This window comes from Plectropomus leopardus, chromosome 9, assembly GCF_008729295.1.
Source record: "Plectropomus leopardus isolate mb chromosome 9, YSFRI_Pleo_2.0, whole genome shotgun sequence".
NCBI lineage: Eukaryota > Metazoa > Chordata > Actinopteri > Perciformes > Serranidae > Plectropomus > Plectropomus leopardus.
Window position 1 is genome coordinate 31,747,622 of NC_056471.1, and position 21,210 is coordinate 31,768,831.

At 37.7% G+C, this 21,210-nt stretch overlaps 2 protein-coding genes across 2 annotated transcripts in view; one reads left to right on the forward strand and one right to left on the reverse strand.

The window, feature by feature from the left end:
* Positions 1–776: 776 nt before the first annotated feature.
* slc49a3 (solute carrier family 49 member 3) lies at positions 777–13,373 on the reverse strand. The gene is made up of 10 exons (XM_042493700.1): positions 12,945–13,373; positions 9,510–9,668; positions 8,815–9,031; positions 7,803–7,879; positions 6,193–6,330; positions 5,752–5,868; positions 5,404–5,556; positions 3,726–3,883; positions 3,272–3,375; positions 777–2,594 (listed from the first exon to the last, which is right to left on the reverse strand). Exons 1-10 carry the CDS (start codon positions 13,104–13,106, stop codon positions 2,428–2,430), a joined length of 1,452 nt encoding a protein of 483 aa, XP_042349634.1. The 5' UTR covers positions 13,107–13,373; the 3' UTR covers positions 777–2,427.
* Positions 13,374–18,233: 4,860 nt separating this feature from the next.
* The window catches only part of LOC121948077 (polycomb group RING finger protein 3), a 63,812-nt gene continuing 60,835 nt past the window's right edge, over positions 18,234–21,210 (forward strand). The window contains exon 1 of the mRNA XM_042493338.1: positions 18,234–18,338. The gene's annotated coding sequence lies outside the window, so the exon portion shown is untranslated. The remainder of the gene's footprint in view (positions 18,339–21,210) is intronic.

Here is a 21,210-nt window from a genome sequence, read left to right on the forward strand (position 1 = left end):
ATGTGTGTCTTTTCCTCACGGATGAAACCCAATGAGCTGCAATACTTATTTTATTTTCTCTTCTTTAACCCTTTGAAAACTGAACATGACGAAATGACATTTACAAGTGCAAGAGCATCTTTCCTGCAACATAATAAAAAAAAAAAAAAAAAATTATATGGCCCAAAAATTGGCGGGAAATTGGTTAAAAAGTTAAAAGAAAATGTCCAGAACATGAGCAAACAAACAGTAAAAAACAAACAAGAAAATGACATTTACAAGTGCAAGAGCATCTTTCCTGCAACATAATAAAAAAAAAAAAAAAATTATATATATATTTAGATATAGTATATATATATATATAGTTTTTTGCAAACATTTTTCTTGACTTTTTGGGATACTTTTCAAATAATCATACACTGCTTTTTTTTGGGGTAATTCTCTTGTCACGTTATTAATTTCTTGCAGCGTGTGGAACATTTCTTGCCAAGTTGCTTATTGTTTTTTTCTCCACATATTTTTAAAAGAAATCAAATTAATTTAACTCAGATTTTAAAGAGTCAAATGGCTCGTGAAAGACGTCCGAACGCAGCAAAAATAAAAACGGATCAGACTGAATATGCCAGCATGGAGGCGTGTGTTCAGACGGGACTTAAAGAAGAAAGTCTCACCTTTATTTTTCAAAAAAAATCTAGCTTAAAGAGTTGGTGACACTGAGGTTTTTCAGTCCAGTTTGAGTGTTTAGTTGAGAGTTTAAGACTTTCCCTCATGACAAGAATCAAACTCAGGAAAGGAGCTGAGTGTCTGAGGTAAAATTTTATTGACATTTTAAGGCATGCAAACAGAAAACAGAACATTTCATTTTTGCAGTCTTTGCATTCAGAAACAGGTGAGAAGGAACAAGTGCAAAAATACGAGGTGAGGTCGGACATATTTGACACGTTACATTGCCTCTTTGGAAAATACAAAGCAACTCTATTATTGGTCTTCACGAGTCCTACCTTAAAAAAAATATCATTCATGTTAAACATGGCACACAAATGCGTCATTTCTATCCAGAATCAGCGCTGAATTTATTCCCTTAATTGCACAAAACCCACAACCGTCTTCAAAATGTCAGCAACCTTTAACCTGTAACGTCTGCAGTCCTTTAGATGGAAGCTTTTTTTTTTCAAATTTAAGGCATCAACAAGTCGAGTGCTGTCATTAGCGGCGTCTCGTTTTCACGCCGCAGTCACAGACTCAGAATGTGGTGCAGCAGTATTACTGTGTTTGGTTGATCTGCTCATTGGCACAGTTATTAAAAAGAAAACAGTTTGCTTTTGCTTACAGGTGCTCCGGTCCAAAATCCACAAATTTAGCTTTCACAGGGTTCCTGCCGCTTAACACAAAAAGCTGCATCCTTTCATATTCCTAAATTTATTAGGAATCAGATAGGAGTTGTGTTTAAGACCAATTTCCCAATAACCAAAACTGAAGATGGACAATTTCATTTTGCCCAATTGTTTATTGTAACATAAAACACGATGTTTGAAAAGAAAAAGTTAGACGATCTTTTGTAAATGTTGAAAAAACAATCATTTTTATAGTGGAACACATATAAGATAATGAACGTATTATATTATCATAAAAGTATCTGTTTAGTTCACCATAAAAGTGGGAATTATCTGGCGTTTCCGGACGGATTCCTGAGCGATTTTGTGTCTCAGTATACATGACACTCCACTATTTGAATTCCTATCGTGACGAGTTTAAGAAAAGGAATTTATTAAATTATTTAAACAAAAGAAGATGATGACAATCGTTTTGAGACTTTTAAGACAACATAGTCATTAAAGTTGGAATGGGAAAAACACCGAATGCTGTTTTTTTGTGCATGATTACAGTAGAGTGTGATTTCACTACAGACGACTGTGTGAGCTGCTGCTGTTATGTGATCCCAAAATAACGGGGGAAAAGTGTCCAAAAAATGTACTCTAAGATCTCAAAAGCACCTGGCAATCCAAAAAAATCACTTAAATACATGATCAGTGTAGGAATGTTACGTTTTTGCCTCCATTCAGAGAATGATTTCCCGGCTAACTGAAGAACAAAGCGTCTGGAAAACAATAATTTACAGATTTTGTCTCTACAAACTACTTATTTACTTTACTTTTTGTACAAAAGTATAAAATCTTTCACTGCATTGCGAAAACATATTTTCTATTTTAAGAGGTGGAATGATGAAGAATATCAGATTTAGAGTTTGTTTTTGTAAATCAACGTACAGAAGAAAAAAACAGTTTGGCCTCAGTGTCGTACAAAAGAATCAACAGGAAGAGGAACGTGTTTACCTCTAAATCTGAAGTTACTAAAATAAAAAATGATCTACCTTCCTGCTCTGTTTTGCACCAAAGGAAAACAGTGGTCACACCCATAATCCCCTCTGTCTGTCACTGGTCAGCAGGTTCACGTCTCCTCACTCGGAGCGTGCCCGTCTGTCGTCTGGACGTCGCACTCTTTGCCGCCGTACATCGCTTGCTCCTCGGCCTCCAGTCGTCTGTATCGTGTGTGGAAGAAGATCACGAAGATGCACGAGCAGAAACTGCACAGTCCCGCCATCACCGGCATCGGCACTGAGGGCGACAGATGTTCAGATTTAAGTTTAACTTTAGTTCACTGAAACTCAACATCAACAGAAGTCCAAATTTACAATTAACAGACCTGCTTCTTCTGTCATACCGCACCGAATATACTCATTACATTATTTTTGAGGTTGTAAATGAGTTATTAATGTGCATAAAAATACACAGACTGACTGTGTGTGTGTGTGTGTGTGTGTGTGTGTGTGTGTGTGTGTGTGTGTGTGTGCTTGGATGAGAGGCCCGCATGGTCTTTCAAAATCAGCAGAAATCAGATCTAAAGGAATGCATATATTATATAACTAATACATTTTCACAAATGTTATAATTATTGTTCAGTTTTGACGTTTCATTTTTATTATTTAAAAATCATTTTATTAATGCATGTTCATTTTCTTTATTTCCAATATGTCACTTCTCTTTAATGTTATTGCTTTTTTATTTTTATATCACTTTTGGGTATTTTATTTCCTTTTTTTTTTAATATATTTGCCTAAAATATTTTGGACCAATAAATCTTTGGGTCAGTGAAATACATTCACACCCTCACAAACCACCACAAGACTGCAGTGTTTTAAACCAAATCAAAAGCAGAGCTCTCTGACTTTGATTCACACTGAGGTTAACGTCTTTTGTAGACGCTCGTGGCGGTTTTACGTCATGTGACCTACCCCTCCAGCTCAGGACGGCGTCCCCGCAGGTCGACAGAGGAACCTCTGCGAGGCGTTTGGTTAAAGCCTGAAGGAAGATGATGTAGAGAGCAGACTGAACCTGCCTGAAGACATCACACGGAAACAGTCGTCATCAATACACATTTCACAGAGCACATTAAACTAATCAGTGACTCTTTTTAAATTGAAAATGAATAAATAAAATGTATTTTAAATATCAGGGCAGCACAGACAGAATTTACATTTTACATTTTTTTCCTCTTTTGAGCAAAATCAACAGTTCATTTGCATTTCTATTTATTTCAAATCAGTCAGAGGACAGAATTTAACAGCAGAAATGTGGGGAAACATCTGAGTAGCAATCTGCTCTTTTCAAATAATCCACATTATTCTTATTTTATTGACAATCTGCCGTGCTGTAAAGTGTGCGTGTGCTGCGCTCAGAGGGCAGTACCCCGAGATGAAGATGAGTCCGGCCGATGTGGCTTCTCCGACGGGATACGAACACTCCACCGACAGCTCCATGGCCACCGGGTAAATGGAGAAACCAAAGAAGCCGAAAAGGGAGCAGACGGCGGCCACGGTGGCTTTCTGCTGCGGCATCAGAGACACCTGAGAGGAGGAAGAACACCAGTTATTAAATCAAATGTTGCATTAACGTCTCCTAAAATCCTTCTAAGAAGCTGCATTTCTGTGTACACTTTCTACCCAAAAACTTCCAATCCTCGCTTTGATTACTTTCTTTTTTACTCAAATCGAGCCCTCGTGTTACGGGAAATCGTACTCGGGGGCACAGAGAATTTTAGTGAAATCGAGGCTCGTAGGAAACCGATCTGAAGGTGTCATATTACATCACAACATTTACGTCATAAACAAAAGTGAAATAAAAATGTGTCTATTTTGGCGAATAAATACTTCATGATCATTTCTGTGTAAAGCTCTTTACATTCCCTCGTGTCTGAGGGGTGATATAGAAATAAACTTGCCTTGCCTGAGTTGTGTACGTGGAGAAAAAGACAAATATCTGCGTTCAACACTGAGCCTTGATGATGTGTTGGCACATTTCTATTTTAATAACGTGATTTTACTTATAAAGTGTTTCCTCTGCTGTAAATAAATCCAGGTCTTCCTGAGAGGAGAACAGAGTTTTCTTTATGTTGTTGGCGTCCTCTGTGTGACCTCTGGGAGATTTTATTTGTACTGTACTTTACTGAGCTGCTGCATTTGCATTAAAGTAAAGATACAGTAACTGTCAAAACACACTGATAAATAAAAGGCAACTTTAAAGTGTTTGCACATCAAACACTGACTGTTCACACTGCAGCCGTCAGCTTGTGTCAGACATGAAAAATTAATATACTGTAAACTTCTGCAAGCGAACAGCAGCCGCTGAGCTGAAAATATACACTGAAATCCACCTGAAAGTTTGCTTTAATCTCAGAAGTTTGTGTGTTCTGAAAGTTTATTCATGTACATTGAGAGTTATTAAAAGTACATTTGTTAAGGCATGTTCTGACAGTAACGTGACAGCTCTAAATTACTTTGAAATTAACTTTGCAACAAAACAAAATTAGCAAACTGGCTTGATTTCTTTTAAAAATAAGGGAAAGAAGGAAATGATTAACTTTAAAGGAAATGGCTCAAAAATCTGCAAGCAAGTTTCTGAAAATAAGCAAAAAAAAGTAAAAAAAAAAAATAATAAAATAAGAAAATGAACTTAAGAAAATGCAAACACTAAAAAGAATAAAATTAAATAATTATGAATGGATTTTTTGTGGCATAATTTTAATTGTCTACTCATTTCCTTATTTTTTCCCGATAAAATCTAATAATAATGCTTCCCTGTTGATTTTCGGATTTTCATATACTCACCACCTTTCACTAATTTTTACAATTACAGAACATTTCTTGCAAAGTTTTTCATGGTCTTTTTACCATGTTTTCAAAAGAAATCAAATCAGTTTTCTTCAGTTTCAGAGGTTTGAATGCTTGTTTAAAAGGTTTAAATAAATAAGAAAATTGAACAATAACTCTCCCTAACTCTGTCCAGCTTTTTTCTTTTACTCTGTTTTAAAAAACTACAAATACAAACAGGTGTGGAGCGTTTCTCTCCTCCTGAGTCGTGTTCTCACCACAGAGAAGGCGATGCACGACAGAGCCGTGAAGCTCATGTTGATCTTTGTGGCTTCGATGAAGTTCTTGGTCTTGTCGACGTAGAGACCGAGAGCGCCGGCACCCACGATGCCAAACCCGATGAAGAGAGCGCCACAAATGCCGGCAAACTCCTGCAGCGATGACATGAATATTTGTGCATTTATACAATCAACTTATTTAATGATCCGATGTCTTTACTCCCAATTTTCCCACTTCTAAGTTTACTGACACACAGTGACAGTTACTATAAAAACAGCTGTCTGTGAGGCTTTTATTGCTCCCTCGTGTAAATCATGACGATGTCTCCGTGCTCTCTGTGAACCTACATTAGTGTATCCTTGCACACACAGGATCTGCTCCAGCAGCGTGGAGAAGCAGGTGAAAACAGCCATGCCCGAACCGATGCACAGCAGCAGCAGCAGGTAGGCTTTGTTCTTCAGTAACTACAGACGGAGCAGACAGAAGGATTTGTGAGAGAAACCTCGAGGGAAAGTGAAGTCTCTGCAGCAACGAGAAAACAAAATGTCAGCATCTTCAGAAAGTAATAAATGAGGTGATAATAAATAAATGAAGGTAGCCGGCAGGGCCGCCTCCTAATAGTCGAAGAAGTGTCAAAGTCGATCGAGTTTGTGTTAGCTTCAAACAAAAAAGGAATCCTGAAAACATTCGGGATCTGCTAATAAATAACTTACTGAGTACAATATTATTCAAATCTGTCTGGTGCAGGTTAAGAGTGATTAGTTTGTCTTCTTTTTCGGCATCCTCACCAGTTTGATCCCATGTATGAACGGCTCGGAGCTGGAGGACTCGGCGCTGGCCGACGGCGGCGTTGGGGGTGTGCTGCTCCGTATCCCCACTGTTGCTAGGAAACAGATGATGCACGCCGGGATGGCATAGGCGAGCAGCTAGAGGAAGGGGTGAAACACACATAATGCGATGATAAATGGATGTTAGCACCTGAAATCAAAGGCAATTTATCATCATTAGCAGGTGAGGAGACACAGAGCCGCACAGTTCAGCTGCTGCAGCTTTCTGTATTAGCAGCTGCAATCCCACAATGCCCCCTGAGAATCCTCTGATTCTGGGCCAAATGATGTCTTACTTTGATTTTCTTTTCTTTTGATTTTTGTGACAATTTTGCCATAATCGGAGAGTTCAAAGTAGACAGTGACAGGAAACATGAAGGAGAGAAGGTGGTTTAAATACCACAAAGAGCCTCAGTGAGATTCAGTCATCGCAGCGTTACGTGCCATAAACGTCTCGGCATCCAGGACGCTTTACTTTTAATAACGAGGTCATCTGTATTCAGAAATATGCTGTGTTTGCTTAATATTTTGTTATGCATTTGTAACTTTTATACTTGAGGTACTAACAGTGCCAAAACAACCTCCGTATAAACATTACAGCCGGCAGGACGGGACCGTGGATGTGACGTTTCGGCAGCGTGTTACGTGTGTGACCCACTGCAGTAGAGTTAAAAAGCAGTGGCTAATTCAAAGAAGAACCGCAGCTGAAAATGTGCCGCAAACAATGAGATTCGGGAGCTCCTTACCCTCCGAGCAGAGCACGAGATCCTGCGTTTGTGCTCCTCAGAGGATATTTGTTTTGTATTTTCACCTTGATGTTTATTTCTGTTCTATTTTGGGACCTCATTCAGAGGTTGAAGGGCCTCAGCTGTGTGGTGTCACGTGGTTATCAACGGCGACTCACTGGTAAACCTGTGAGTCTGAGGAGGAGCACACCGGCTCCAAACAACACTTATTTTTCAGAATTAAAGTCCTTTAATTGGAGCTTCCTGGTCTGCGGATCTCTATCTCTTTGCACTTGCTCATCTTTGATCCCACTAAAATAAGTGCGTGTCTTATTTTGAATTTCTCTTCTAGACCTAAAAATTACGGTGGCCCTGAAGTGCAAAACACAACAACAAATCACAAAACACAATATTTATTTATATATACATATTTATATATTTAACTTATTTGCAGTTGTGTTTTCTGATTGTGGTTGTATTTTCTGATTGTGGTTGTGTTTTCTGATTGTGGTTGTGTTTTCTGATTGTGGTTGTGTTTTCTGATTTTGGTTGTGTTTTCTGATTTTGGTTGTATTTTCTGATTGTGGTTGTGTTTTCTGATTGTGGTTGTGTTTTCTGATTGTGGTTGTGTTTTCTGATTTGCGGTTGTGTTTTCTGATTGTGGTTGTGTTTTCTGATTTGAGGCTGCGTCAGCTTCTTTTACACAGTCTGTGGTTCATCAGCGCTTGTTTGCTAAAAACAGCGGCAAAGTCCCGTCAGGATGTCCGAAACAACAAAACACTAAACCTGAAACCTGACCAGACTCCTCATGAGTGGATTTAAAGACTCTCTCGAAGTTCAGCTCACCAGGTCGGGGATTTGTTTCGATTCTCCAGCCACCATGGGAGAGATGATGTTAGCGAGCAGGATGCCCAGAGGATTAGCTGAGGAGGGAAAGCAGAAGTGTAATTGTGAGTTATTCTGGTTTCTGTCCTGTTTTAAGAGTCCATGCAGACTCGCTGCACTCTCTGTTCCCTGTTTCAGTCGTCAGTTTTATTTTTACACTTAAATAATAAGGTGGAATACATGAAAAATGTATCTTTAAGAAATAATTCATTAATCTTTAAAGTGCATAACATTACAATTAAAATAAATTGTTTTACACTGATTATTTATCTCAGGAAACATCCTTTATTTTTCCGCTGACATGCAGAAATGTTTCTGCTTCCCTGCACTTTAAAGCACGTGCTGAAACTGAATCACTTCCTACTTATTATTTGTAATACGTGGCATAAAAAACGGGGCCAACATGATGAATATGGGGCAAATAATAAAACATGTAAAAAAATTAAATAAATAATCAGGCAGCAAGGCTTTTCCCCTGCAAATTAAAGTTGAAATATTTACAGAAAAGTAAACTTGTGTTTTAAGGCCAACATTGAAATGCAAAGACAAAAGCTGGGTGTTTCTTTTCTACACAAGAACTGAACCATCGAAATAGTGATAAAATACTTTGTTTAATCAACTTTGTTTTCCACAAAATTCACAAGTCGATGTATTGTTGGGGCTTTTTTCACTGAAGTTTGGAGCAATTTTACCCAAATGTACAAGCAGCTGTCATTATTCCACCAGCCACAGGTGTTGTTTTATAAAAAGAAAGGAGCTCTGATGATGAACCACAACCAGTAAAAGGAGTTTTCCGTTTGACTGCTGCTTAAAAAGCCCCAAAGTTTACATACTTAAAAAACGATTTGACGAACAGCTGGTCCAAAACGATAAGGTTGTTACATTCACCTTCACAGTAATCTGCTGGTGATGACAGAAGTATCTGATATGTGCCTGGTAGTTACATTTTATAAAATAACAAACAATCACTCACACATGGAGGCGATCATGTTCGCCGTGGCGCGCTGGTGTTCGGGGAACCAGAGAGCTGCCAGCTTGGTGGGGGTGAAGATGACGAGGGGCTGAGCGAAGGCACCGAGGAGCTGACCCAACATCGCAAAGTAGTACCGGTAGTGAAACTGCTCCTCCGGAGGCGTCCCCAAGAAACGCAGCAGCGCTCCGAACATGTTGAGCCAGGCTCCCAGAATCATCTGCAGAGTCAGGAGGTGAAAACGTTTTAACAGACTCCAGACGTAATCCACGCTCCGTCCCTCTGTTTCTGGTACTAAAAGTTGATTTATGTGATGTTTCCAGCCGATCAAAAAGATTTTCTCTTAATTAAGTTAAAGTTTCTCTAGATGGAGCTCTTTATCTTGTCAGTTGGCCATCTCTGGCCACCTCTCAGGTTTTCATTTTTGGTTGTTTCCGTGTCAGTCTGTTTTCCCTCCGTCCATCTGAAGCTTTTCAGCAGACATAAGCAACTTTTAAACAGATTAATTCTTAAATCTTTTCCTCCTGGACCAGGGGTGATTCTTTCCTCCACGTTTCTAAAATCATTCATCACTTAGTTAAAGCTCTGTGTTAAACAGTGAGTAGAGTACAGTAGAGTACAAACTTCAATACTCCATTATCAACCAAAACATTTGTAGCCTACAATACAAATAACTCATGAGCTTCTGACGTTCGTACCGTGACCCGTAGACCAACAGTGTCCAGCATCCATGTGGTCCCAAGGCTGAAAGGTATGGCCACCACCATGAAGACCAGTGACAACCAGTTGATCTGCTCCAGACTGACCTTCATATACTGGGCAGACTGGTCTGCTACCGGTGCAAAGGTCAGCCATATCTGGGGAGAAACATGAAGACATTTATTTAAAAATGAGGTCTGTCTCTTGAAAATAAGAGATTGCTGTAATATGCAGAGTTTCCCACATATTCAGATTCACCACAATCAAAACATCTGCACCACCAAAGTGACTTTCTATTTTTGGAGCTGGACCGTAATTTGGGAGCGCTTGGTATTGCACTGCACCACACTCTCGAAGCAGAACTCGTACTCTGGGCACAGACGGAGCAGCAGAAACATTTCACCTTGAAAATTGCTGTCTAAATAAAGATTATTATCCTGATCATCATAATTATTATGATCATGACAAAAAGATCAAATGGGGAACGAATCTTTATAGCAGCAGTGCAAAGGGATTAAAGAACACGATGTTGAATCCAGGCACATTAACCTATATGCTCTCTCTCACTATAGCGCTCATAAAAGTCTTGTTAAAATGGATTATACAGTAACCATATTACTGCAGTGAATGTAAATGCATCTAAATCACTGCCTTAATCAAACAAAAGGGTTTGTTCTGTGCATGTAAACATAGTGAACCAACATCCAGGTTACATCACATAACAGTAACTCATATAAACGGGTCAAGAACACTGAAATGTGACCGGAGCTTATAAACTCAGAGCAAAGCATTGTCATACAGCAGTTTGCCTAAAAAACATGATTTTTAGGAGGAAATGCAGCATGTAAGGTTAGTATACACAAAGTCAGTGAATGAATGTGATCTGTAAACTAAACACTGAGACCACAACGGCACAAATGTCTGCTCTTTGAACAATGATGAAAACCTAATGTATGCAGCCCAGTTAACATAAGCTGGTCAGCTGATTTGGGCACACAATGCCAGTCCTGTGTCCCCTGCAGGGGGAGTTTTACATTTTCACACATTCGACTTTTTCTTACTCTGCAGACCTGTTTCTGTTTGCAGAGGAGAGGGTCGACTGTCAAGAAGATTAGGTTGTTTGACTATCCCTTGATGCCTCATATATATATATATATATATATGTGTGTATATATATACACACCTTTATATTTTCACTGAACTTTATTTCTTTTAAATGCAGGGAACTTGCTGTATATGATGTTGAAAAGTTCAGATTTGAGTTATCATTTGCTAAAGCATTTTAAAAAAATGTTTTGTGTTGGAGTTTGTTATAATCCAAATTTTGAAATTTCGACAGAAATATTTTCATTTATTGTTAATGCATATCGGTTCAAAATATAAGTCAGTCTCATTAAAATACTAATAATCTGTATCGGCCCTGAAAAACCAATATCTGTCGACCCCTTTTCCATGTGGGCCAGATGCTTTCTGTGGCTAAACATTAGCATAATTTTCATATCATATGACACTCAAAATTCATCCGAAATCAATTTGTAAGCCCAAAATCAATTTTTGTAAATCCCACCCTGAACCCTCAACAGGGCTGCTAATGTCAGACTGATTGATGTCTAACTGCCTCATCAGCTGCTATTTGCCACATCATGAATGACTCTCGGCCAGCTGAGCGTCTTTTGTGAGTGGGGACACCAGCTCCGAGGAAACAATAGCTCCCATAGAGCGGACGAGTCCCGCGGGAGCTGGAAAAAGGTGAGGGAGGGCTTCGTTTGCATGACTGAGACGACGCGCTCGCCTCCAGGCACACTCTGCTTTTCAGAGAGAAACGTCCCCGGGGATTTAGATCAAGTTCCAGCAAAACATGAGGAGGCACCACATGTCACCTACCCGCACTGACAACCACATCTGCTGTTTACCTCCAAAAAATCTCAACAATTTCAGATATCTGAGAAAAGGACAAAAAGCTACCAGTTAACGCAAGTAATTATAGGTGCAGCTAATATATTTACTTATGGATAAAAAGTGGTGACACAGGTTTGTGCAGAAAGAGATAAAGAGATCTACAAGTGGAGGTATTGTAATTCTACACTTTAAAAGTCCCATAATTTTATTTTTCTTGAGATTTGTTATGTTTCTGCATGCACCAGGAAGCTGGGGTATGCCTTTATGTCAGATGTGACTCAATTATTTGATTATTAATGAGCGAGAGAGACACTAAGCCAAGGATCAAGCACAATTTTGAGGTACTTCAATACATTTTATGTGCCTGTACTGCGCCTTTTTTCTCCACAACTGTTATCTGATAACATAGTTACTTTGCAGATACAGATATATATAGATATTTATATTTATATATAGAAAACGATATAAATCAACAAATAAGTCTTGACAGCCTTTTTGTGGATTTAATAATCCAGCAGCTGCAACATCATTGATGCTTACATATTAATGCGTCACTAGTTAATATAATTGTGTAAGTCATTCTGAAAATGGCAACTCTGCAAAATGAGTACATTTACTTTTGACACCTAAAGTAGCATATATTTTAATGCTGTTACTTGTGTACTTTTACTAAAGTTTTGAATGCTACTTGTTATATAGTGGTACAAACACATTCATACCACTATATATGTATATATGTAGAGACAAATTAACCAAAAAATGTTGACACCTGAGTAAAAGCTCAGAGCATCTGAAAATTTAACACACATCCCAAAAGGAGTAAACAAATAAAATGAACAAAATAAATTAAATACGGTAAATCAAATATTAAATATATAGGTAGCAGATGGTGTTATGGAAAAATGTATTGCTGTTTTTCCATGTAACAGTATTTTTACACTGTGGTATTACTTTTCCACAAATTAAGGATTTGAGTACTTTTTTTCCTGGAGTCACAATGACTGACTGATTAATCAATTACTTTTTTTTTTTTAATTGGCAACAATTTTGATTGAATAACCGTGTTATTATTCTTTTTTAAGCAAACTGACCAAAGATTAGTCTTTAAGCTTCTTAAATGTGGGAATTTGATAAGTAAACTGAATAGCTTTGGATTTTTGGACTGTTGTGTTAGATAAAATACATATTTTGGGAAATTAGGCCTAAACAGAGCATGTTTCGCTATAATATATGGGCAGATGAATCCATAAGCAAAAAAAAAGTTAGTTGTAGCCCCTTTTTACCCCACCATTGGGTACAATGTTGTTGTTGTTGTTGTTGTTGTTGTTGTTGTTGTTTACCCTTTACGGTTAACGCCTGTTTCGGTGTCATTTTCTACCATCAAACTTCTTTTTAACACTAAGAAAATGTTACCGAATAGCGACCAAAGATGTAAACTTTTGTATCGGCCATGAAAACCAAATGATTTAAACTTTCTGGTGAACAAAAGCTGCCTTTAACTTTCTCTTGTCACCTGTCAGGTAAGCAGGACTCACCGTTGCGTTGGAGCAGTTTAACAGACACAGCACCAGCAGCACAAACCACCTCCTCTTGTAAACTTTAAAAAACAAAAGTTTCTTCAGCTCCTTGTTTGGTGTCCTCGGGACATCCGAGCAGACAGCCTGAACCTCGGCGGAGGTTTCCTCACCATCCTCCATCAGGATTTATCCGCCTGTTGACAAGTTTACCGGTTAAGCTAGTTAGCTTGTAGCTAACACTGTACAAACATCCGAGGCATTTTTAAAGTTTAGCTGGCGTCACGGGGTCGATAAAAACATTTTTAAAATGGTGTAAATCCTTGAAAGTGTGAGGTGTTATTCCACTGTTGTCTTGTGATGGGTTATAAAGTTATTTTTATCTCATAAAGGGACGCCGGAAGAGCAGTTTGACAGCTAAAAGTCGACAAAACACCGCTGAAGACTCACGCGCACCCGCTGGGCGTGTCTGTACTGTAACAAAGATCCTCGATTACACACGACGAACCACTCTGACGACAAAACAGCCGCCCGGGACACAGACACTAATGCATTTATTGTCTGAGTCTAATAGTCAAAGCTTTGAATACTGATGTTGAACCAGTAAGATGGGCTATGCCTCAATGTCAGATGTGAATCAACTACTTGATTATTAATGAGCTTTTTTCTCCACAACCTTTATCTGATAACGTTAGTTACTTTGCAGATACAGATTAATAAACAATAGAAATCAACAAATAAATCTTGACAGTCTTTTTGTGGATTAAATAATCCAGCAGCTGCAACATTATTGATGCTTACACATTAATGCATCACCAGTTAATACTGTGTACTTTTGCAGAAGTTTTGAATGCTACTTGTTTTTTGCAACAATAAACAAAGGTGTTATGGACAAACTGTGTCGTCCTTAATATGACACACACTCATATCACTCTTTGCCCAAAATGCGCTTTTCAGTATCAAGCTTTATAAAATATTAAACACTGATATTATTTTCTATTTACATTGAGTTAACTTTTAAACCAACATCAGTCCTAATCATAAATATCTAATATTTATTCATTTATTTTCAGAATTTCAACCAAATGCCATTTTTGTTATGATGCAATTATGTTTTCTGATAATAATAAAAAAAAAAGCAGAAAAATGAATTCTTTTCAGCATACAAAATGCAAAGTAGATTTTGTTTTTAAATTATCACAGCCTAGGGTGTCAATGATTAGTAGCAACATTGATTTTTTTATACATGCATATTACTTGAAAAGTTGGTTTTTTTTTTGGTTTTTTGATGTTTCGCAGCTTGGGATGTGTCAATGATTAGCAGCAACATTGATTGTGACAGTGCACCTAATGGAAATAGCATATATTTTTATATCCATATGCCAAAAAATAAGACATCATCAGGTGGAAAAATAATTAAAAAAGACAAATTCCAGGGCAAAAGCCCAGAATGACCCCCAGAAATAACACAATGCATGTTTTTATGCTTTTATGTTTTTATGCCCATTACAGTTTGAATTTTCAGTGGCACATTTTTTGCTCTTAACAGTATGAATTTAAAAATAATGTTTACAGACTTTTTTTTTTTTTTTTTAAAAAACTCTAAATAAAAGTCCTCTGCTACTTTCAAAAGTTCTATTCAGAGGGCAGATTTTAAATACTGAGCGGATGTGCATTTGCGTTACACCCCAGTGTCAGAGTGATCATGGATCATAAATCACTACCCTTTACATTTATGCAGTCTGCTTTAGTCCTCCAATGCTTATTGATTTGTAGATATGCTTAGAGTGCTGTCCCACACTTTATTTTGATAATCTGAGCAGAGTTTGATGTCTAAAAGTATTTGGAACAATATATCAGAACAAATTTGTAACTCATATCTAATGTGCCTTGAATTGACAAAATATCTATATTTTGCACTTTATTAGTGTTGCTTATTTGCATCACTGTTGGCAGTCAGTGTCTGAAAATGTTCTTCCATTTTTGAATAACTGTGTTGAGTTTTGTTCCCCTTACTGGTGATTTCTTTCTTGTGACTTCTAAAAGAAACAGAGTGAGAAATCTTCACTTCCTGAACTTCTCTGAGTGCACTGAAACACGCTCCTCCCTCTGTTTAACCCTTTGAGAGTCTGTTTGGTGTCGAGGAGGTTCACGAAAAAAGAAAGTGATACCAAAAAGCCACTTCTGAATCATTTGACGTTCACTCCAAATATAAAGTTTCTTTTTAAGCTGTTCTGTTTTCATTTTATCTCCTGTTTTGTTTCTCACAGTCTGAGAGTATTTGAGGTGTTTTTTGTTTGTTTGTTTTTTGCAAACTCTAAGCAGACTTTCATGTGTTTTTCCACTGAGGACAATCTTCCTTCAAACTTTTAACATTTCAGAATCATGGAGGTCATTGTGAACCTTTCATGCAGCAGAAATGTATTCTCTAACCTCCCGAAATCTCTGTTTGAACAATCCCTTTTCTCTGAGCTCTGCAGACAGTTTCTGCACCCTCATGGTTTAGTTTGTGCTCTGGTGCACGCGTCAGCTCTGACCCCTTATATAGACAGGTGTGTGAGCCTCTCCTAATCAGGTCCAATCAGTTCAATTAGCTGCAGATGGACTCCAACCCAGGTGCAGGTCCATGCTGAAAGACAACCAAGAGAAATCAGAGGCACCTGAGCAAAACGTCAGACGTCAGAGAAAAGAGTCCAAATACTTAGGTCAATGTGATATTTCTGTTTTGTTTTGTTTTTTTAAGTATATATGCACAAAACCCCTTTGTTGTTGTGTTTTACAATGGGATTTTAGAGTTAGATTAATTTATTGCCATTTGCATCTCTCAAATCAGCTTTTAAGAAAAGGGCAAAACAAAAAAGGTAGTTAAAAAAAATAGCATATAAAAATGAGACATACACTTCATTCATTCATTCATTATTTATTTATTTAAAAAAAAAAAGGTCCATACTAAAAGACAATGAAAAGAAATGAGAGGCACCTGAGCAAAACTTCAGGTGTCAGAGAAAAAAGAGTCCAAATACTTAGATTTAAATATATTCACACAAAATAAAATAAAATAAAATAAAATAAAATAAAATAAAATAAAATAAAATAAAATAAAATAAAATAAAATAAAATAAAATAAAATAAAATTGCAGGCATCTCTCAAATCAGCTTGTAAATAAAAGGGAAAAAAGAAGAAGAAAATGTAGTTAAAAAGGCAACATATATGAATTAGAAACTTTTTTTGTATATTGTGGCGTTAGAGCTACACTTACAGTTGAAGGATGTTTTACATTTGTATTTCAACTCTTAGACAAAAACATGACTGCAGCGTGAAGATGAGTCATCGATGGGAACGTCAGAGATTTTAAACCTCCGAGGGTCAGCAGATGTTGGCCTGTGGTTGAAATTAAAATAAGAAATTTTGGCAGGTGTGGCTACTTTTTGTTTCACCATCATTATTTCCAGTTAGGAGCGTGCAGCACTTCATATTTCATGACAGTAGTTCAGCCACGTGTCCCACCCACACTCTGTAACTGTAACTGTAACCACACTGAATCTTAACCAAACCCCAACCATCACCGTCTTCATCTTTATATCTACAATTAACCATCTCAAGGCTTATACTTAAACATAATCAGGTTCAAATTTTGTGCAGATTTTAGAATTTCTGCCTATAAATCTGTTGGGATCCATAATTTTTTGCATCAACCACAGAGATAAAATGCTCTGTTGGTATTCACGGCTGCCTCCGCTGAAAAATGTAGAAAGCATGAAAAGGTAAGTTCGAAGTTATAATGTTAAATGCTTATGATTTAAAATCAACTGTTAAAAAGATGTTTTACAAACAAATTGGAAATTGACGTGCAAGTCCACATATCTCTATATAAAAGTGGCTATTTTGGTTTTTTGTGCCTTTATTGATTTTCCCTACATTTTACTGCAACTACTGCACAACAAATTCTCTCAGGACAAAAAAGTTCTATGTTAGTGGACAATATAAAAGCAGTATCTGGCAGTGCAATCTAATACAGCCTTCTTTACCTTGTAATGAAGATTTTTTAAGTTAAAAAATAACTTAATCTAGTTGGAATGCCATTTAAGTCAATATTAAATAAATAAATAGAAATGCTGATTAAACACATGAACAAATATGGTGATGAACTTGTCATTAGGCTATTATTTATCAATTTATTTATTTATTATTTCTTATCTAAATACAGGCAAGCAGGTACCCTTGCACATTCATTCATGTTACTAATTTGTCATCTGCACCTTTAAAACTTTTGTTGACATATAAACTTCTTTTTATCTATTAGCCTCCTGGGTAATTCTGGCAATTTAATACCTTGTGTATTAATTTGAAAATAGAGATTTAAGGTTCATTCTTGACTGCGGAAAAAATCTAGTCTTGAATGAACTAAAAATCTCCTTTTTTTTGGGATTCTTTTAGTAACTTTAGTAATTCTTTTTTTCAATTTTCAAAAAAAAAAAAGGATTTCCCCTGTGAAGTTCTAATAACTTTTCTAACATACAGCATTTCTTAAAATATGTTTTTCTTTGATTTAATTTTAATTTTTAATCTTTTATTAGTCCCACAATGGGGGAATTTGCATTGTTACAGCAGCAAAGGGATATCAAAGCAAAGTATGTACAAGATAAATAGAGCAAACAGTAACAACAGTATAAATAGTAAAAAAACAAGATGCAGAACTAGAAATAGGAATTGAACAAAAAACGCAGTATAAATAGTAAAAAACAAAATGGACAGTGTAAATAGTGAAAAACAGAACAAGACGCAAAACCAAAAATAGGAACTGAGCATAGAAATAAAGCAAAAATAAAAGTATAAATAAAAAAAACAGGATGAAAAGTGTAAATAGTAATAGGCCGAGACAAGATGCAAAACTAGAAATAGGAATTTAGAATAAAAATAGAGTAAAAATGAGAAGTGAAAATAGTGAGAAACAAGACGCAAAACTACAAATAGCAATTAAGCGTAAAAATGGAGCAAGAAAACAAGATGAACAGTGTAAATAGTAAAAAAAAAAAACCACTTGCACGTGGCGATAAGCTGCAGGTCAGATTATTGATCTTATTACAGAGGTACTAACAGCTTTATTACTGCTTTATTTTGACTCTGAGTCCCGCACTCTCTAAAAACAACCATCAACTCGAGCTATTTCCTATTTAAAATGAATAATAAATGACGCACTCAGCGGATCAATTGTAAAATATTAGTTTGCCCTCCGCCCCCCCTCTTCCCCCCTCCACCTCCGGCTGTGCTCTGCGCATGCGCCCCGCTGCTCCAGGAGTGCTGTTTCGGCCTGTTCCGCGGCCGCTCGGTCATTTTCGCCTCTTTGTTGTACTGATAGTGGATTTAACTCGGATTCAACCCAATATCCAGCGGACCGTGCTGCTCCCGAACAGGTTAGTTCGCCTAACTAGACTTGCTCTCTTTATGTTCCGTCCCCGGTGGGTCCGTGGCCGGTGTGCGGTCCCGGTTTGTGTCCCCCTCCTGCTCGTTTTTCGCCTTGTCTCTTTCCGCTTGGTGCTACGGGGCATGCTATACGTGTTGTTTTATGTGTCTATGTGCTGGTGTATGGCGGCGCCGGGCCCTGCAGTTGCACACCGGGGGATGGTGGGGGTTTTTAAGGGGGAAACGTGCATCGTAAAGGCGGCTTTAACGTCCACCGGGATGCACACGGCGAGGCGGCCCGGAGAGGAGGCTCCTGCAGCCGCCTCTCTGCCTGTCTCGTCATGTTTAAATGCTGTTGTTCCTCTCAGCCAATTCTTCTTTCCCATTGAAAAAAAAAATCTCATGGTCCACCATTAGGCTAACCTCTTCCTCCTGCCGTCCAAAGTTCAGTGTGTGCGTGTGTGTATGTGTGTGTGTGTGTGTGTGTGTGGAGGATCTACATGAGGTTTGGATTAAATCAAGACAGAAAGTTGGTGCATTTTTTTTTTTCTTCAGGGTGGATGTCGCCCCTCGCCAGACTGCTGCTGCAGCGAGGAGCCCTGTGTGACATTGTGTTTGGGGGGGGGGGGCATGCACAGAGCAGCCAACAAGTCTTTGCAGTTTTTTTTTTTTGTTTTTTTGGGGGGGTGCCTCTAAAATATATTGCACGAATTCACACGAGCAACACAAAAACGCACCAGACTCCTCAACTTTTTCTCTGTGAAACACAGGAAGCATGCTCGGGGGGGTTAGCAGGTCACAGGATGGAGGTGTGGAGGCTCAAAGTGGGCTACATGTGGTTGGGTTTATTAAAAATCATAGTGTCAACCACATCTGTAAACACCTGGACCATCACATCAGTTTTGTCTGAAACTGCGTCTGTAAACTCCACACACACTTTGACACCAGACGGCTGTTTTCACACTCATCTGCTGCAGATAGAAAACTTTCTCTGCGCACACACACGTCTGAGTTTAAAGCAGGATTTTTTGACATCCCAACCAATGTCTGAGTGCACAAACGCCAAAAATGGATCATCTTGTGTTCAATTTTAAAACCTTTTTTGTGAGTTGGCATACTCACAGAGTGTGTATTTCTCAAAGACGGAGAAGGCGTTTTTAACAAGGTAATTAACCCGTTACATGTCGAAACCACATCAGACACACATATTTCAGCGTTACCAGCTTGGAAATGTTAAACTATCATACCAGCTGCTTAAAATTATAGTATTTTGAGAAAGAAATTATTATTTAAATGTTTAACTGTAGTAAACAAGTATTTGAATGACTTTTGACACATACCCACTGCCACAGAGAGAAGAGATTTCTCAGTCTACACAGCTCAGCCCAAAACTGATGGTGCCTGCGGACGAGTGTTTACAAAAAGCATGATAACAGTGCGTGCTCACGTTCATGTCATCACCAAATGGCCTACAGCAAATGTGACCAGCTGTGAGGAGATCGTGTAATAAATGATGCATAAACACAGATAAGAGCCAGGAAATAAGTTAAAATGAGACGTGTAAACTAAACAGGAGCTTATTGTAAGTGTCACAGTGGTCAAATTATCGAACATCACGTCAATTTTAAACGATTGATCGTACAGAGGGCAAAATTATCGTACAAATACGATTATCGTACACCTGGCAACACTGACAGGTTTGGATCTTTGTTGGGGTTGTCTGGCATTGTTAAAAGTTTCATTTTCTCAAAACGTATCACAAAAATATCACACGTTCTGGTGCATCTTTCTTCATATATTTAGACACCAATCTTAAATTCAGGTAGAAATATTCTTGTAGCACTTGAGTTAGACTTGTAAAAAAGATTTCTTCACACTTACATATGTGCAGATCTCACTTTATGCTGCGTTTTCGGTCTATCAGAGCTTCACCAGAACATGCAAGAAAGTAAAAGTAAAAGGTAAAAGGTAAAAAGTAATCAGTGTCAATCCAAACACCTGTGCACAGCCGAATCGTAGTTTTGAAGAAGTATTCGGATAAAAGCCACAGTTGGTTAAAAAAAGACAAATATACAAAAGAGGTTTAAAAATACACTTCACTTCACTTCACTTCACTTCACTATACACTTCATGTCACATTCACATTTAAGAGTTGCCGAGGAGGAAACCATACAAGGTGCCACCGATGGCAACTTTAGATTTGGTGTCTTTCCCGGCAACACGTTCTCATCACAAGTCGTCACATGTGGACTTCTGCGTCTACACATTACACTTATTTTTATTCTTTTTATTTATTTTTTACTTCTGCATATAGGCATGAAAAAGTCTTTGATTACAGCATAAAACCCATCGAAGTCCTCATGGGGGGCTTTTGGCTGAGGTGCATCTGAAGTGCCGATCCAGTTTGGACCTTCTGATGTTGCAGCACTTTGCCAGTATTTAGCCGGGCAGAGCGATGGTTGTCCTGCATCGTGCCCACTTGATTTAACCCTTTGAAGCCGTACAAATTGGCTTGATTTCTTTCAAAAACATGGGAAGAAGGCAATGAGCAACAAAAGAAGAAATGACCCCAAAATAAGCAAGAAATTGCAAACAATTATAACAATATTATAAAAATATAAAAAATACAGCAACAAAGTTTAAAAAATATATTATGATAATTGGCTAGAAATATAGTTTTCTCAAGCTTTTTAGCAATAATTTCCTTAAACTATTTTTTGCAATTTGTGGAGTAACTATTACTCTTTAGTTACTCTTTGCCTTTTCATGTTTTCTTTTTAAAAAATTGCACAGATATTCTCAGAGTTCAGAGGTTTGAATACTTACAAAAGGTTTGAAGGACTTGATCAGATGGAGAGTTTAGTTGAGACCTGCTGCAAATTT